Here is a 17837-nt window from a genome sequence, read left to right as displayed (position 1 = left end):
CTTGGACACGTCCAGGGATGGAGTAGCCACAGCTTCTCAGGGCAGCCTGTGCCAGGGCCTCCCCACTCTCACAGGGAAGGATTTGTTCCTAGTATCTAATCTAAACCTATGATCTGTTGTCAGTTTGAAGCTGTTCCCCCTTGTCCTGTACTAAATGCCCTTGTAAACAGCCTCTCTCCATCAAACCTGAACCACAGAATAGCTCCAATTGGAAGGGATCCATAAGGTTCATTGAGTACCTTGAGTGTGCAGAGCCCAATTCATCCCAAGGTCTCCTGGGGAAAAAAAAGCTTCATCAAAATGCAAGATTGCCTTAATGGTGGGAGATGCCTTGGTGCTTGTGTGCCTTATGTGGGAAAAGGAAGGGGAAAGAAGAGGCCAGACTACATAAAGAGCAGCTTTTATTGTGTGTACTTGACCAGCTTGGGTGTATTTTATTTCTCCATGCAGCTGCCAGCAGCTCTCTGGGTGAAAGGAGGTTTAAATAGTGCAAGTCTTAGAGCTGTGCTGCTCACACAAAACTATGTTTGGTGAGCGTTTTTCTTCATATGTTTCCTTTCCAGACAAGACAAAATCTGATGTATCAGGTGGAGCAGAGCATTACTGGCACTTTCAATTTTTCTGGAACCAAATCAGGGGCATGCTTGAGTGTGTAGTATCATTTCCATGGATCTAGGAGGCTTCCTGCCTCCCTCTGTGATCAACATCAACTGCTTGTTGAGGGTGGGATCCCTTGTGCTAATCCCTGAGGGCTGGCGACTGACATCAGAATTGATCTTCCTCTGAGAGAAAAAAGTTATTTAGCCCTGTAGTAAAATCTTAATTCCCCTGCCAGGCTCTTCTTTCTCACCTGTGTGCTTAGGTGAGCATTCTTTGTGCCAGATGAGAAGCCCCTGAGTGCCCTGTGTGGGCTGGGGAGTGCAGGGAATGTCCCCGTGCCCACGCTCTCTGCAGGATCTGAATGGCCACAGGAGAGCAGGGAGCCTGTCTGTGAGAGGTGAAAAGCTAGGAAGTGTTCAGCTCAGCTCAGATATCTGGCATCTCAGCATGAATTAAAAGTGCAGGGGTCAGCACCAGGAGGTCTGTGCTCAGGCTGTGGAATTGTTGATGGAGAATCGCAACCGGTTACTGAAAGTGAGGTGCAGCTCCAGCTTCTGGGGTTTTATGACTTTATCCTTATCTGGAGGATGTTGGAGGCACTTTTGGGAAGTGAGGAGGTGTCTGGGGTACCTCTAGTGCCAGCAGCCCCTGGAATTGGGGCTGCAGCTCCAGCTGTGCCTGGGCAGCAGGCAGAAGCCACAGTGCCTGGCACATCTGGCATTGGGATGGTTCAATGGCAGCTCAGGTTCTGGAGGAGGCTTGACTCAGATGCCAGTGCCAGATATGTCCTGGATCTATCTGATTCCTCCTCAGATGTAACCTGTAGGTGGAAAATTTCTACTCTCTTAAAAGCTGTCACCTGCCAGTGCTGAAGTACCTCTCCCTAAATTAAATAACAAGAATATTATTTCTTGTTTTCTTTTTTTTTTTTTTTTTAAGGAGAGCTGCCTGTAAAGCTATTTTCACATTTCATTTGCTTAGCTAGTCTTTGTTCATGGACAAAACAATGGTCTACGATGAAACAGATAAAGATAATATCAGGGAGTGTTAGGAAAAGGGAGGAAAGAGCTTTTGCAAGGGAAGGCTGGTGTGGTCTGAGCTCTGCAGAAGCTGTTCTGCAGCTGGGTGCCTTTGAAGACAGTCCTCCCTAAAGGCTGGCCTTGTTTGACCCTTGGGAATAGGTGCCATCCAACATGAGCACAGAGCTTTCTGGGTCAAGATCCATATCTGCTTTATGCCACTAACTCTTAATCCCCTGTTTGGCTTTGAAATTTCAGGAGCAGAGCTTTAAATCTGCATTAGAGGCTGATGGGGATGTGTCAGTCCTTTCCTGGGCTTCTGGAGCTGTGCACCCTTCAGGTTAATAAGGAGAGCAGTATAAAAGATCAGTGTTAGCCTGTGCTTTCATTAATTTAAAGGTTCATAAATCCCAGAATGACCGGATGGTGCTGGTGCCGTCTCTGTGAGAAATTGGCCATTAGTAACTGTAACTAACCGGGTAGGGAGAGGGGTAATCAAAGCTAATGGAGCAGAAAACTGTCTGCTTTGGAAGGAGCAAAACTGCTGCTCAGGCTCAGAGGGAAAGTGGACTGGGATTGAGGGGGAGTCCCACTGACATAGGATTTCCTCTGCCCTTCCTTTAACCCGTTCCCTTCTGGAGGCATCGGCAGAGCCAGTAAAGATCCTCACTGTCACAACTGCTAACACCAAAGAACAGCTCATGACTTAAGTAAACCAAGGCATGGCCACACTAATGGCTGTGCTGAGGGTCTAAATCCAACTGACATTAAATGTGAGGGGGAAGGTAAGTGTGGAAAATGTCAATAGGCACGATGTAAGTGCCTGAAAGAAAGTGCTGATCAAAGTGAGGAGCAGTGAGAGAAATGGAGCTGTGTAGAGCTCTTAAATGGGAGTTTCTGGCTAAGAGCTTGGAGGAGACTGGGCTGTTCTGCCAGTAAAAAACAAAAGGCTGGGGGGCCACAGGAATAGATGGATACAGGAGGAGGAAAGCAAGAATGTTCTTTGTACTGAAAGTGAGGAGACAGTTACCCTTTTTTTATCAGCAGGAGCAAAAGGTCAGCAATAAATCTTCAAGCCTTTCTGTTATTTCCATATTTGTTCAGTTCTGTGATGTCCTGCCACTGCATTTGGATGCCTTTGACACAGCCATGAATTATTCCTGCTTTGTTTTTCCTGACAGTTTCGAGTATTCACTGCTCCCTTCCACAAGGTGGGCTTCGCAGATTTCTGGCTGGCTGATCAGCTCAACAGCCTGGTCGTGATACTTATGGATTTGGAATACATGATCTGCTTCTACAGCTTTGAGGTTCAGTGGGAGGACAATGCTGGACTTCTGGCAGATACAGGTAGAGTAATGCTGATGAGCCCTGGGAATGTGGTCGAAATGACCTGAAAAACAACAGAGCCAGTCAACTTCCTAATTGTCTGTTTTAAAGAGGGCTATTAATAGTACAGGAAATGAAAATAATTGGCATTTCTTAGAAGCGTGGCATTAGAGAGATTCTCCCCTTTCTTACTTCCATCCAGAGAAATGGAATTTCACATCAGCGTTCATTTCCTAATCCAGTCATTTGGCCCAATGTGCATATCCATCAAAGAATTTAGGCACAGCGCTCCTGATTGGAAAGAGAAATCCATTTTCCTGGCATTGTTGTTTTATTTCACAGTACTTTAACCATGTGTTTGCCTTTAGCCTCTTCCTGTTGCCCATCATGAGAGCCCTGAGCTTGTTAAGCACAGCTCTCTGTGCTGTAGCCTGGCTCTTATGGGCTCCATCGCAGTACCCTGAAGCAAGAGAGGATGGAGAAGCTCCTTAGTGCCACCTCTTATTTGATTTGAGTTGATGCTGCTCTGCCAGGCTTGTCCATGCTCTGTCTTCTCTTCTAGCCAGAAGGAACAGAGCTGGAATGTGAATTTTGACTTTGGCCTTCCCTGTGGCAGCCCAGTACCTGTCTCCTCACGGATGGGGCTGTTGATTTTCCATTTCAAGCAGTGACTGCTGGCAAATCATATTGTCTGATGGTTTTGACACTTGCTGAGAGAATTTGCTGTATGCTTCAATAAGCATCAGTGTTCACTTTTTTCCTCCAATCTGTCTGATCTTTCCCTTCATTTTAAAAGACAGCGTTGCGAGCAGCTAAATATTTACTTATTAAAAATAAAATTAAAATACATAAAGCAACTGTGTGCATAACAATTTGTCCTCTTACAATCTGAGAAGAGAAATGGTAGCACGGTGTTTTGGGATAAATATCAGCTAATAATGTGTCTCCCTTAGTGTGAATAAGAAACAAATGAATGTTAGGCAGCAGGGTGTTTGGTTTAGATGTGCTGAGTGAGACAGCAAAAGAATACGGAATTCTTGGGGAGTTCCAGGAAAAGCTGAGGGTTTCCTGGTCATTGCCTTAATAAAAAGAAGGCTTTCAAACATGGAGGAGGGGACACAATGGCATTGTGGTGGGGTTGCTTCTCATCCCAGTTTTTGAAGCCAGACTATCCCTTGGCTTTGCTTTTTGGAAAACAAAGCAAAAAATGCCAAACCCGGTCCCATCCTGAAATATGTTTTTTCCTATTACAATGCACAAGGAAAACAGGTCAAGGACATCTTGGGCAAAGTAGCCTTTTAGAGCTCTCCTGTAGAGTTTCTAAGTGCTCTCCCATTTATGCACAAAAACCCAGTGTCGAGGGCCTTTTGTAACTCCATCCTTAATTTGATTATTCACAGTACCGCCAACAGCACTGAGCACATTTAAAAATAGATTATTTGTAATCTTGCATGTTAGTTATGCTGGCAGGACTGAGGGAGTTAGATGGTGATCTGTCTGCATGTGTTATTGATGTCATGTCACCTGAACACCTCCCAGATGGAATATTGAGCTTCAGGATACTTTGGGCTCCTTGCTGTTTGTGTGCCTGAGTACCAGCTGCTGATGGGGAATCGCTGCCATAAAGTGATATTGCAGACAGCAAGACAACAGTAGTTCTTAAACTTCCTAACTCTTTGCCTTAACAGCTTCAACTGCTTTTTTTTCTTGCAGATAATCAGATTTGTAACAGCTACTCCTACGGAGTGAGAGCAGTTGTCCAGTGCATCCCTGCTTGGTTGCGATTCATCCAGTGCCTGCGCCGTTACCGCGATAACAAACGGGCCTTTCATCTGGTTAACGCTGGAAAATATTCCACCACCTTCTTCGTGGTGACATTTGCAGCCCTCTACAGCACTCACAAAGGTATTGGGGATTTTGGAGAATCCTTTGTGGCTCCTGGGGTTTGATTTTTGACACGGGAGAAGCTCAGAATCACAGGCATCCCGTTGAAGCGTGAGCTTCTTGTGTTTTGGCACCTGTGAAACATCTCTGGGGAAAGGCAGGGGCCTGCCCAGCTTGTAAAGAGCATTTTAAGATCTTATTTTAGGTGTTTTCCACATCCCTGGTCTGCTTAGAATTGCACTTAGGGAGCAGGGGAGGGAATTTTTAGGTTTCTCTTTTGAAAGCTGAAATACCTGTCAGGTTTTGCTGTGAAGGGAGGTGAATGGGAGGGAGATATATGAGGAAAGGGATAGCACAGCAAGTACTTCTGCCTTAACATTCATGAATATTTAACCTGGATCATCTAAATAATCGGTCCATCATTCCTAAATGTGAAGGCATGTGCACAGTGCCAGGAAAAAAAATGCTCTCTCTGATTTTCCTGTGTGATTCTATCCATGTTTTTTCTGCAGCTGGTAAGGAGTTGTTTCCAATCCATTTAACTGCAGATTGAGCTCTGATCCCTGAAGTTCCTCATCTCCCTGGAAACGACAATTACTCGATTCTGCTCTTGTTCTGAAGGAAAAAGCTTTTAGTTTCTGCACTTCAGGCAGTCACCCTGCCTTTCATTGTTCTGAAGCCCTAAAAGCTGTATTCTTTCATTTGAGAATATCTCCCCTCTATATATCCAGGAATTAGCAACCACACACAGTCGCGAACAATTACTTAGCCTGGAATATTCCTGTGGTGAGGCAGGGAGAAGTGTTGAAGGCATGATCCTAGTTAACATGCTGGAGGGGTGGCAGGGTTGTTAGAAACCTTCCTGTGGCCAAGAAATGTCTGTTTTACATAGCTGGGCCCAGAGTCACAGCGACGATGTTTGTCAGGCCTTGCACTTTAATGCAGGGAGGAGCAGTGGCCCAAACCGGCTGCAAGCTGGGATTTGGGCTCTGTATCCAGAGCTGGTGTGGGAACATCTTTTGGGAGCATCTCCTCCCTGCTGCCATGTCCCTGAAGCTCGTTCATGTTTTAGCTTGTTTGCTCAGTGACATTCTGCAGCCCTGCAGTCCAGTTAGTCACCGCTGCCAGAGCCTGGGACGAGGCACGGACAGATTGCCTGGCTCCAGAGTCACTGCTTGCATCTTCTGGAGCCAGAGCTGCTCCAGGGAGGCTGACTAATGCTTCTGCCTCCCTCTGGGGTGGGGAACACATTGCCACAGCCTTCAGTTGGGCTAGGGTTGGAACCAAGAGGAAAACCAGCCTCTGTCAAAATGTCCAGTTGAAGAGTTTGACCTCTTTCTGCCGCCCTTGAAGATTTTCATCTGCGCCAGTGTTGCCACCCCGGTTCTGGTCACTGCCACACATAACTGGTGTCCCCTTTCCCAGTCTGGCAAGGAGTGGGCTGTAATGAGGTGTTTATGAGCCTTGTTCCAGTTGCTGTGAGACGTCCCTGCTTTTGTCTGCCCAGTTTTGTCAGCAGCAAGTAGTTGGTGGTGTAGTACAGAAAAAGTTTTGGAAGCTTTGTGGCCTTTGGAAATTACACGTTAACACAGATTTGTAAATGTCACTGTTCAGAGGGCTGCCTAAAGCCCTGGGCACGTCCCCTCATGTTCCCATCCTGATATAAACACACTTTCTGGTGTGCTATACCTGTTAAGAAGCCAATTTTATCAAAGTGCTTTACACAGATTGCCACTTGGTTTGGAACCTGGAATCAGATGGTCTATCATCAAGTTGTTATGATGCTACTGTTGAAAATAGATGTGCTGCTCGCCCACACCTTCTCTGTGTCTGCCCAAGGATAGCAAACACCCCTCTCTTACCTCCTAAACATCTGTTGGGGCGAGCTGTGTGTTCTGAAGAAAGTGCTTCCCCAAACCAGGCGTCAAATTGGTGAAGATCCTTGCTCCTCAGACCTGCTCTAAATTTCAGTAACAAACCTATTAATTGCTGTGATATCAGTCTTATTTAAACAGTTTTCCATACCTGTGCTTGCAAACCTATGACTTACACCTCTGGAATGACAGCTTTTGGCTGCCAGAAGAGCGTAATCCCTGGCCTTTCCTTGGGAGGTCAGGTAATGGACACCAGAGCCTGTTCTCCACTTGGGAGGCCTGGGGACATCACAGCCCTCTGAGAAGTCTCATCTTCCTCCCTTCATTAGAGCACTGGATAATTTGTAATCCTGTGCTTGCTGCTGGAAAACAACTCCCAACTAAACAAATGTACAAATGCCACCTTATTATGTTTAAGTAATGTTTCTGTTCTAGTCTTGTGTGGTATTCCCTGCTCCAAACCTCCTCTAGTGAAGGATCCCCCCCAGTAGCACCATGTGGGCTCCTGACAAGTATCTGTTTCCCCAAAATATCCCTGTTTAATAATTCATATTGCTCAGGCAGTGCATAATTCAGATTCTTTATTCCCTCAGAGAAGCCATTTCTTTACTTTCCTTCCCTAGGATTTAGATGCAGGGTGCAATTTGCTCTGCTAATTGCAGTTTGGATGTCAGACCGCTAAGATAGCAAAGTGAATTCTGTCGGGTTTTTGCTCTGAAATTTGCAATGCTGTTGATTTGGGACCAGACCAGCTTTACAGGGGTAACTCCAAGCTGTCATCTTGATATTCAGGTATCACTGGGATTAGTGAAGCAAACGGGAGGGGAGCTACCCCAGAACATAATACAGGAGCAAGCAGCGGTGGCGTAAACGAGTGCAGACTCCAGCACGGCTCACAGGCACAGCCACGTTTCAGGGACGACAGCAACAACACGGGGACAACTGTTGCTGAGTTCCCAGAGGAGGAATTCTCAGTATTTTTATCTCTCCCAAAGGAATGGGAAGCAAAGGCCGTGTTCTGTAAATAAAGTGCTGTGGGGTGTGTTTGCTCAGGCAAATGAGGCACGGCTGTAACTCGAAGCTACCTGGCCACCGGTCCCTGCCCGTTCTGTCCCCTTCTTTCCCACCCTTGCTTTGCAATAAGGAGCTCAGTGCTGGCATTAAATTCCCTGCCAGTGCTGAGTAGCTTTCCCCAGAGCCAGCCAACAGAGTATTCCATTGCCTTATTTAATCCCTACAGAACCTACGTGCTGCTGGGGAAGCAGATGATTAAGGCTGAGCCTGTGGCGGAATATTCACCCCAAGCGCGGCGTTGTTTTGACACACAACTGCTTTCTGCTGTGTTTTCACTCTGCCAAAAGCAGATGTGCTGTGCTTGACAAGTGTCCCAGTAAAGCAGCTCCCACTTTGGTCCAGCTTGTCACAGCATTTGTAGAATCATAGAGTGGTTTGGCTTGGAAGGGACCTTAAAGATCGTGGAGTTCCAAGCCCTGTCCAATCTGGCCTTGAACACTTCCAGGGATGTGTTCCACAACTTCTCTGGACAACCTGTTCCCACCCTCACAGGGAAGAATTTCATCATAAAATCTAATCTAACCCTGCCCTCTGTCAGTTTGTAGCTGTTCCCCTTTGTCCTGTCACTCCAGACCCTTGTCCAAAGTCCCTCTCCAGCTTTCTTTGAGCCCCTTTAGGCACTGGAAGGGGCTCTAAGGTTTCACCAGAGCCATCACCTCTCCAGGCTGAACACTCCCAGCTCTCTCAATCTGTCCCCATAACAGAGGTGCTTCATCCCTCTGAGCATCTTCATGGTCTCCTCTGGACTCACTCCAGCAAGTCCAGAAGCTCCTTACACCGAGGGCATCCGAGAGAGGGAAACCCACAGACATCTCTTCTTGTATAAATGGTGCTTGCATTATAGAAGGCAATATGTCAGATATAAAGAAGGCAGATATGTCAGATACTGACATATCTGGAAGAGCCAGCTTTGGTTTCACTCCTCACTCAGGACCTGACTCAGGCTGTGTAGGATATGGTTATTCTATTTAGGTGTTCAGCTCTTCTAAGAAACAGTTGTGTTGTACTACTCAAGGAGTGCAGGTCATTCTTGAAGCTTTAGTCATGATTTATACTCCAACTTTATTCCTTTTAAAATGAGACATTGTGATTTTGCTGCTGACAGTTTTCTCTCACCTGGATGCAGCTTGCTCACATAGTGTCATTGGAAATACCAAAATAAAGATTTGGCTTCTGTGCTTGAAGAACTGAGCTTGAGTGCCTCTCTTTCATAATTTTCTTGTTTTGTGGGGTTTGCTGGTTCAGTGTGACCATTTTTTGTTTAGCTTGCTGTTGGCTGTGTGGGATTTTATCCTTTAACTGAAAGGCAGGATGGTTTATGGACATTGTCAGTTTGATTCACACACCTAATTCATTGAAATCCTTGTGGTCTTAGTAGTATCCTGCTATTTATTAACCTCTGAATTATGCCAGAGTTAATCCATGTGGCCTGGAAACTTGAGTAAGCATCTCCTCTTCCATCCTGCTCCCACAGTTTTTCCAGGTACTCCAAATGGGGCAGCTGAACAGCAATTGTCATTGGCTTGGGGTGCCCTGGAGAGCCCTAGGTTGGTCTAAGGTAATGGAACTACCGTGCACTTTCTCATTAAACAGCCCAGGAAATTGGCAGTAATTAAAAATACAGAAGTTAACTAAATAGGGCTGTCTCTGAAGAGCAGTGCTCCTGTCTGTGCTCTCCCCATCGCTTCAGAAACAGGCTCCTCTGCAGTAATGCCTGATGTATGATTTTTCAAGGCAGCCCCAAGAGAAAAGGGCCAAGGAATAGAGATGTGGAGTGTCACGGCCAGAGCCATCCTGCGATTAATGGCTTTTGCAGGAAGGTGTTGGACCGTCCCTTATTAACAGAGAGGTTCAACCAGGCCTGACCAGAGGAAGATGAATGGGAAAATGTGCTGCTTTTGGGAAATGCAGTGGAAAGTTCCCAGGTCTTTACCTGCTGCTCACTCCCCATTAATCAGGGCACCTGGGGGCGTTCCCAGCGGTGACACCACATCAGCCTGGAAGAGATCCCATGGCTCTGCCCTCCAGGGGAGGGATGGTGATGCTCAGCAGGATGGGGCACAGGCTGGGGTGACATCCAGTTGTGCCCCTGGGGGCTGCAGGAGGTACCTGGCTGCACCTGAGCTCTGTGGCTGGTGGGTTGTGTCACTTGTTGTCATTCCTGTGTTAGAGGCTGCAGCTTGCAGCTCCCCGTGGAGTGAGGACAATAAAGCACTGTGATCTTCCATGCTTACAGCAGGAGGCAAGGAGGTGATGTGAGAGCTGGGACTAAAACTAAATCAGTGCAACAGTGTACAGCCCCCAACTGAGGTAGATAATTCCATTTTTAGGGGTGGGGCAGGGCAAAATAAGTGAACATGTAGAATTCTTGTAAGCACAAAACTTGAAAAGAGAAGATCACAAAAGAATGAAGCAGGAGATCCTGTTCCCTCACTTCTGTGTTGGTACAAGAGCTCCCGTTTCTCCCCCTCTTCCTCAGCACTGAAAGAGCTGTCAGCATTTGATTTAGGTGTCACAAGAGCCTTATAGAGTGCTTGGATTGACCTCTTGAAGTAAAACAAACTTTGTAATGGGATTAACTGGCTTCTTGCTTAATACTTGCCGTTTTCACATGCCTTCCCTTAGCACAGCACACTGGCAACTCCACCAGGATGGATGTTCAGAGCCAAAACATGCACCGTCTGTCACATTGCTGTGAGCTAGGATGAATTTTTGTCTGAAACCCTGTCATCCCGTGCCCAGGAGGCCTCCAGTAATGAGTTGTGTTCATTAGGCAGTCTTTCTGATCCTTTCCATCAGAGCGGCAGCAGCGTCATTAGTGAGGAATTGGGAGGCACTGCCGTGGGCAAACATTTCTTATCCTGGCCTCTGACCTCCTCACGGCTTTGACGTGGCCCCCTGGTTCCTCCTGGTTCCTCCTGGTTCCCCATGAGCTCAGCTGCTCGCTGTCACCCATCCCAGTATCCCGGGGATGCTGCGGCAGGAGCAGCCTGGCCGGAGGTGCCGGTAAGCGAGCGGGGCAGGAGAGCAGAGACAGCAACCCCTGCTCGGTGGGCAACCTGGGAATGGGAATTCCCGGGGATTTTGGCAACTCCCTGTGCACAAAAAGGCATCAAATCCCACTGGGAAGCCTTGCTGTGCTTTGTAGGTCTGCAAATGTCAGGTGGGACATCGGTGGTGACCTCAGCACCCCAGAGGAGATGGGGATTAACAGCTGGGATTTGGGAAGTGGAGCATCGTGTCACTTATTGTGCCTTGGTGGCTGGGGAAATGGGAATGCTAATGAATGAGGTGTTAGTAAAAAGGGTGACCTACTGATACTTAAATTCACTTAAGAGGGGGGGGAAGCCTGACCTTTTTTTTTAATGGAGCATTTTAAGAAAAGCAAGTGGCTGCATTACAAGCAATTTTCCTGTCAGATACACACAGGCCTGGAGTCTGTGGTGGTGCAGAAATGTAGGAGATGCAATCATCTAACAATTTTTCTCTTTTGCTTTTAAAAGAAGTAAATTTTGAAAGAATCTGCTGTTGGATGTCAAAGCATGATAGAGGTAGCAGATGACCTTGTGTCCCCATCCCCAAACTGTCCATCAAAGGCCCTGATTACCATGTTATTAATTTCTGATCATGAATCCTGATATTCTTACTAGTGAGACTTCTGCCTTTGATTGGAAACCCCATCCTCCTCAAGGCAGCGATTAAACTTTCCCTAAGAACACTTCTCAAAAGCTACAGGAGGCACCAAAAATGAACCAGCCCAAATCTCAGCCACTACTGATAACTCTTTTCCCCCTGCTTGCAGTTAAATCACATTTGTCATTTTGTGAGGTACAAGCCAGGAGTTTGCTGCCGTGTCTTGAAATTAGACACAAACCAACGCAGACCCACAGAGGGTTTTTAATGCAAACACAATTTTGGGATTTCCCTTCTCTACAAATGTAGACTCTTGGCTAGAAGAAGATATGAAATGTTGCCTCTTGACAGTTCTTTGCTGCTGCTTTGCTTAAATCGTGCCCGGAGGCGACTGCAGAGGTTTGCACAATCCAAGGGAAGGTGTTTGGCAGAGCCCATCAGCGCACTGCAGCGAGTCCTGCGTGTGCTCCTGTGGGTTATTTTTGCCTTTTAACTGCATGAAGTCCCCTGTCATGTCCTGGCTCTGCCATTGATCAGTGCTAAACAGCAGGACGTGCTGGCTGGGCAGAAAGGCAGCGTAACCCGCTCATTAAGGTATCTAATTACTGAGGGGAGAGGTAACGCTGTGCTTCGAGCACTGAGGTGTTAGACAAATGCTTGGGGATGTCACTCTGATGGCAGTTCTTATGTAGATAAGTCACTTCTGGCTGTCACCCTGCTCTGTGGTGTGCTGGGATGGAGTTAATGGGCACACACCATCCCTAGGCCTGCTCAGAGCTGCGCTTGCCTTGCATGCTAAGTACATTTGTGCTTTGCTTCTGCTTAAATCTGTGGCTGAGGCTGGGTTTGGTGAGCTTGGACCAAGGGTTGGTTGGCAGTCAGTGTTTTGTGTAGCAGGGCTTACCTGGCTGTGTTCCCTGATAACCTCCTGCTTCCTCCAGCTTTTATCAGAGCGCTCCCCATCAGCACAACCCAGGGTGGGTGACACACCAGGAATGCTTATCGAGGGCCATTGTGCTCTTATCCAGCCCTTCAATAATACATGGCATTGATTTTTGCTGTGTTGAATACTATATGGTGTTTACATTCCCCAGAATAATTCAGCAGGGTAAACAGATAGTATTCTTTGGAGGTAAAGTCAATATTAACAGCGTTCGGGAGAGCACTCGCTGTCTCTCTTTGATGGAAAGCAACCTTTTCTCTTGCCTGTGCTTCGAAGGGGCTGTAATTTCTGCAGAGCAGTGTTCCCTCAGAATGCCAGTCAGACACTGTGGCCCCTGGGGCTGCTTTGGGGAGCCAGGATATTGCCTATCAGCAGTTTTTGCAGGCGGCAAATTCTGCTGCTGCAAGTGCCTTTGGCTGTTTTAGGGGACTGTGGCTATTCACAGCTTCAGTTCAAAGGTGGAAGCCATCCATTATTTATCTAGTTGACCTTCTGGAGCAATTTGAGGTGTATTTGTGCAGAGGATCTGCTGGAATTGCATGTTATAGGGTAAACTGAGGATGCTAATGGAAATTCTGTGGTGAAGGCTGCAAACACAGGCTTTGTGGCAGGTGGGAGCAGCCGGGCATTGTGGACTCAGGTAGCCTCTGATACAACTGCACACCTCCAAGCTGCAGACATGGCATTGTGAGCACTGAAATCAGCCCATCCTCAGGCTTAGAGCTGCACCTGCAGCTCCAGAGGTTTTGTGCTGGTGCTGTTTTGTCCTGCACGTGCTGCTTTGAATAACAGTGCTCAGGAAGCTGCTCCGTGGCTGTGCCCTTTGGAGCATGGAGTAGGAAGGTCCTTCGTGCCTCTCTTGGGGGGATGGCACTGGTGCCATGGGGTGTTGAAAATGTCCTCTCTTTTCCTTCCTGGAGAGGTTGAGATCTGCCAGGTGTCCAGAGTGCTGCTCTCATCCAGAGACTCTCTCCCTCTCTCATGGTTTTTGGTGTTTTCTAGCAGCTCATTAAACAAAGAAAAAACACACAGGATGAAACAGTTCCTGCTTAAATAGACCCTGACATCATCATAAATATGCAGAGCTCTGTATTGCTCCTGGAAAACCGGCAGGCCAGGAGTTGATGGAGCCTCTGGGCAGAATATGAATGCCTTGATTTTCTCTCCCCCTGAGCAGCAGTGAAGAGGGCTGCCTGGACCAGCCAGCAGAGACCCAGCTATAATTGCTTGCCTGGAGCAGTAACATATTTCTGCACACCAGCTGAATACCAATGAGGACAGAAGGAAGGGAGGTATCAAACAGAACTGCAGGCAGGAGGAGAAGGAGGATAAGTGATTAAAGGAAGGACTCGGAGGCCAAGACTGAAGACAATAGGCTGGTTCTGATTAGGGCATTTTACCAGGGAGTGATTTGGGTTTTTAATGAGTTCTTTCAGGAGCTGAATGCATTGCAGAGCTGCTTGGTGAGAAAGGGAGCAGGAGCAAGGGGCCAGAAGTGTGAGCCCAGGTGCCACTGAGAAAGCTGCTGCAAAGACAGAGGCAGAGAGAGGGGAACTGAGCCCAGGATAACTTCACTGAAAGCAAGCACATCCTTTTGTGATTGGTGAGATTAGATTTCTCACTTGGGCCTTTTCCTTCCCAATTTTCCTTTCTGTAACTGCTCACAAGAACCTGTGCCACGTGCTCTGGGATGACCCTGCTTGAGCAGAGAGGTTGGACCAGGCTGACCCACTGTCCCTTCCAACCTGAGCCATTCTGGGATTTAGGTTTAAACAGGGAGAACCTTTGAAATCCCCTTCCTCTGCAATTGCCAACTTAGGATAGAGTTTTGTTTGGCCCTTGTGTGCTTGGAGATGACAATCAGGGGCCAGACCAGCCCCCTCCATGACCACAGAACTCCAAAAGAGCTGCCCAGCAATACTTCCCTGCTCTTCTACCTGCTCCTGCAGGGCATGGCTCAGGCCAGGGATGTGATGGATGGTGCTGGCTGCATTGACTTCTCTATGGATGCTCCATGAAGGTGTGGAATAAGATTCAGTTTATTTGAGTTCTGTCCTTAAGCGGGGGGAAAATAAAATAAATAACCCAACCCAAAGCAGCGTGATGTAATTTTCAAGCCTAAGGTGAGAGGAAGCACTGCAGCCTCACAGTGTGTTTTTGGAGCATTTTAGGTACTTTGAAAGCCCATACAACCCATGAACTGCCTCTGAATTATCCTTTAGGGTCTGGTAATGGGAACTAAACATGGAGATCTAATGAGCTAAAAATAATGCTGGAAAGAACAAGCTTAGTGTCTCATGAGTCACCGAATGTCAGCATCTGCCTTTTCCTCCTGAAATAATGTTGTGGAGGCTTTAGAGAAGCTGAGGGCAGGGAGGAATGAAACCTGGCAGTGCAGCCCTCATTGCTAAGCTCCAAAATCCTCACCTGTGTCCCTTTCTGTGGGCAGCTGCAGTTAAAAATAGCCTGGGAGAGGCTGTTTCCAGGCAGCGGCGGCGTTTGAGGTACCTGGGCATCCGCAGGACGCGAGCACTGCTCCCGGCTGACGTCACGGCTCTGCAGGGACCAGGAATGTGATGCTAGACCCGTGTCTTGGCCAAGCTGAGCATGTGGGGTGTGCTCAAAAGCTTCCAGCCTTGCCCCAAAGCAGGGAAACTGCTCAGACCTGGGAGCTGCAGCGATCCCCTGCCCTTCTCCTGCACCGACTGTGTAAAACAGGCTTTGCTGCATAAGTGGCGTTCAGAGGTTTGCTTTGGGTGAGGGGGTGTTTTGAGAGGGGCAGGAGCAGTGTGGGTTTGACCTATATCCTGCACATCATGTCCAGAAAGCCTGAAAGGCATAATGGGAGGAATGTGCTCTCATTTTCACCTCCATTAATTTTATCGGATTGCCGTGTTACGTTTAGATCGTAATTGCTGGAAATACAGAGGGAAGGAGAAGGCAAATTGCCCTGTTGCTCCCTGGCTGATCAGCTGCAGGATTCTGTTGTTTTAAAGCTACATAGATAGGAAAAGGTGCTGTCATGCAGCGTGGTGTTGGGCTGAAAACATCTTTTTTGTACTGGAAATGTTATTTGCTTTGTTCGAGGGAATCAGTGAATGAGCAATTGCTGAGGCTGCACAGAAAGGAGAGATTCCTGCTAGCAGCCAGGTGCAAAATGTCTCAGCTTTCTGAAGCATCATAACGTGTTTTATTTGCATTAATTTTTTGAGCCAGCTTTTCAAAAGCAAACAGAATTACCAGCTCTGCTTGGTTTTCCCCAGCCAGCTGATGCAGGGAATTGTAGCCAAATTGAGAGCAATGAAACCTTTTCAGGGGGGAGTGGGAAACAACTTTGTTGGAAAAACGGGTCCCCAGCTGAGCAGATCGCTGGCCCACAGTCTCCTGTTTCCCAAGAGAAGCTCTGTATGGGTATTTAAAACTCCATACTTCAGAATTTTTAGAATTTCCTGCTTTAGAATTTGTCCATTTTAATGCATTGCTGCCTTTTCCCTTGCCACCACAAGCTCTGAAATGGCTGGTGGTAATTCCTGTACTGGCCACGCTCTTCAGGCTTTTAGTGCACTAATTCACAGTTGCTGATGTTAATACAAACTCAAATATTTTCTTACCAAGCCCTCCTAGCTGAGCTCTGCCTCTCTGCTGCATCCTTTGTACAAGCCGGTGTCCTTTGCGATTTGTGGCCCTCAGCCTCCACCTGCTGTTCAGAGCCAGAACGGCAGCTCTGCCATAAATCCAAGGACATAAAAACCATGGAATATCCTGAGTTGGAACCCACGAGGATCCTCGAGTCCAGCTCCTGGCCCTGCACAGGACCATCCCCAAGAATCCCACCTCATGTCTCAGGGTGTTTCCCAAACTTCCCTGAACTTTGGCAGGCTTGGGACTGTCACCACTTCCCTGGGAGCCTGTTCCAAATATTAACTTAAATTTCAATCCCAAGTGCTGAAAGTTGAACGAGATGAAAGTGGAATTCGAATAACAATATAAAACAGGTCCTGCTAAGGCTTTTGGTTTGGCTCAGATTAGTATTTGGTGCATTTTCCCAGAACTTGGATAGAAGAGGTGATTTGCCCTGCTCAAACGAGGCAGCTTGTAGCTGTTTTAAGAAGGGATGTGCTCTCAGTTCTACAGAAGTATCTTGTTCTTCTCTTTTCCAGCTAAAAACCACAGTGACACCCAAGTGTTCTTCTACCTGTGGATTATCTTCTGTTTCATCAGCTCTTGCTATACCCTCATTTGGGACCTGAAGATGGACTGGGGTCTCTTTGACAAAAATGCTGGTGAAAATACCTTTCTCCGAGAAGGAATTGTCTACCCACAGAAAGTGCGTACGCAGCCTGCTCTTCCCTTAGGACAGCCTTGTAACATTTTAACCACACTTGCTGAGTTTAGAGCCTGTTGCAATTGGCCACTGGAGCATTTCAGTGCTGAGATTATCCAGCAGTAGAGCTGATTTTTTTTTTCTTTTTCCCCCAAGAGATCATTTCTGTTCGTTTTGCTTGAGTTTGAGCAGCAGATTTTGCAGCTTCCCAAAGACCTGATGAGGTCTTTTCTGTGCAGAAAGGTGTTTGTTGAGCTGTTTTGTTCTTGTTGCTCCTCAGGCATACTACTATTGTGCCATTGTAGAAGATGTCATCCTGCGTTTTGCGTGGACCATCCAGATCTCCCTCACTTCCATGCAAATCTTTCCCTACGCTGCAGACATCATTTCTACTGTGTTTGCCCCACTTGAGGTGTTCAGGTAAGGCTGCTGGGCTGAGCAGCTCGTTTCTCTTGGATTTATATTCACATTTTTTGTTCTGTGATGTCAGCATGGTGGGGGGGAAGCGCCTGGATGCTTGGATATGGAATATATTGGTTTTTATTTCAAGGAAACCAGGATTAACAGGAATATTTGATCCAGACAGGGTGCTGAGTGAAGAAAAGGATAGGGGGCTCTGCCACACTGTGGAGCTGAGTCCTTCACACTGGGTTTGCAGTTCCTTCTGAACCATGACATAATCTCGAGGGGTTTGGTTTACCAAACTTAATAATTTGGTTACCGAATTTCTCCTTGAAATTTCCAGTTGAAACTTCATCCTCAAGTTTCCAATTTTCAAACCTCTGCTGCATTTTTTCCAAATGCTAATTTGTATTCTGTGTCATTGATTTGGATCCTGCAAGGTTCCATGACCTTTAAACACCTTGACTGTAGCTGGAAACCCACTCTCACAGCTTCCTGGGAAGAACTTGAAGCTGACCCTCACTCATGTAGACACTGGAGGTGGCCTTTGGCTTGTACAGCTTGGTACCTCCATGCTGTCCATATCAGGACTGTCAGCATTAGGATAAGGAATAAACCTGAAAACTTCTCCAGAGGAAAGATGTTGCAGCAGGTGCTGCTGTTAGCCACTGGATGTTTCTCCAGGTGCACATCCCAGTACTTTGCCAAATGTGGGAAATGTCTGTAAAAAGGGAGCTCAGTTGGTAATACCCCCTTTT

At 47.1% G+C, this 17837-nt stretch overlaps 1 protein-coding gene across 1 annotated transcript in view; it reads left to right on the top strand.

The window, feature by feature from the left end:
• XPR1 (xenotropic and polytropic retrovirus receptor 1) overlaps positions 1-17837 on the top strand; it is a 108393-nt gene that overhangs the window by 83073 nt on the left and 7483 nt on the right. Inside the window, exons 10-13 of the mRNA XM_019007668.1 lie at positions 2801-2966; positions 4659-4850; positions 16514-16680; positions 16958-17098. Coding sequence (XP_018863213.1) covers positions 2801-2966; positions 4659-4850; positions 16514-16680; positions 16958-17098 — 666 coding nt within the window. The remainder of the gene's footprint in view (positions 1-2800; positions 2967-4658; positions 4851-16513; positions 16681-16957; positions 17099-17837) is intronic.

This window comes from Parus major, chromosome 8 (assembly GCF_001522545.3).
Source record: "Parus major isolate Abel chromosome 8, Parus_major1.1, whole genome shotgun sequence".
NCBI lineage: Eukaryota > Metazoa > Chordata > Aves > Passeriformes > Paridae > Parus > Parus major.
The sequence above is the reverse complement of the archived record's forward strand: the minus strand, read 5'-3'. Positions and strand labels throughout refer to the sequence as shown.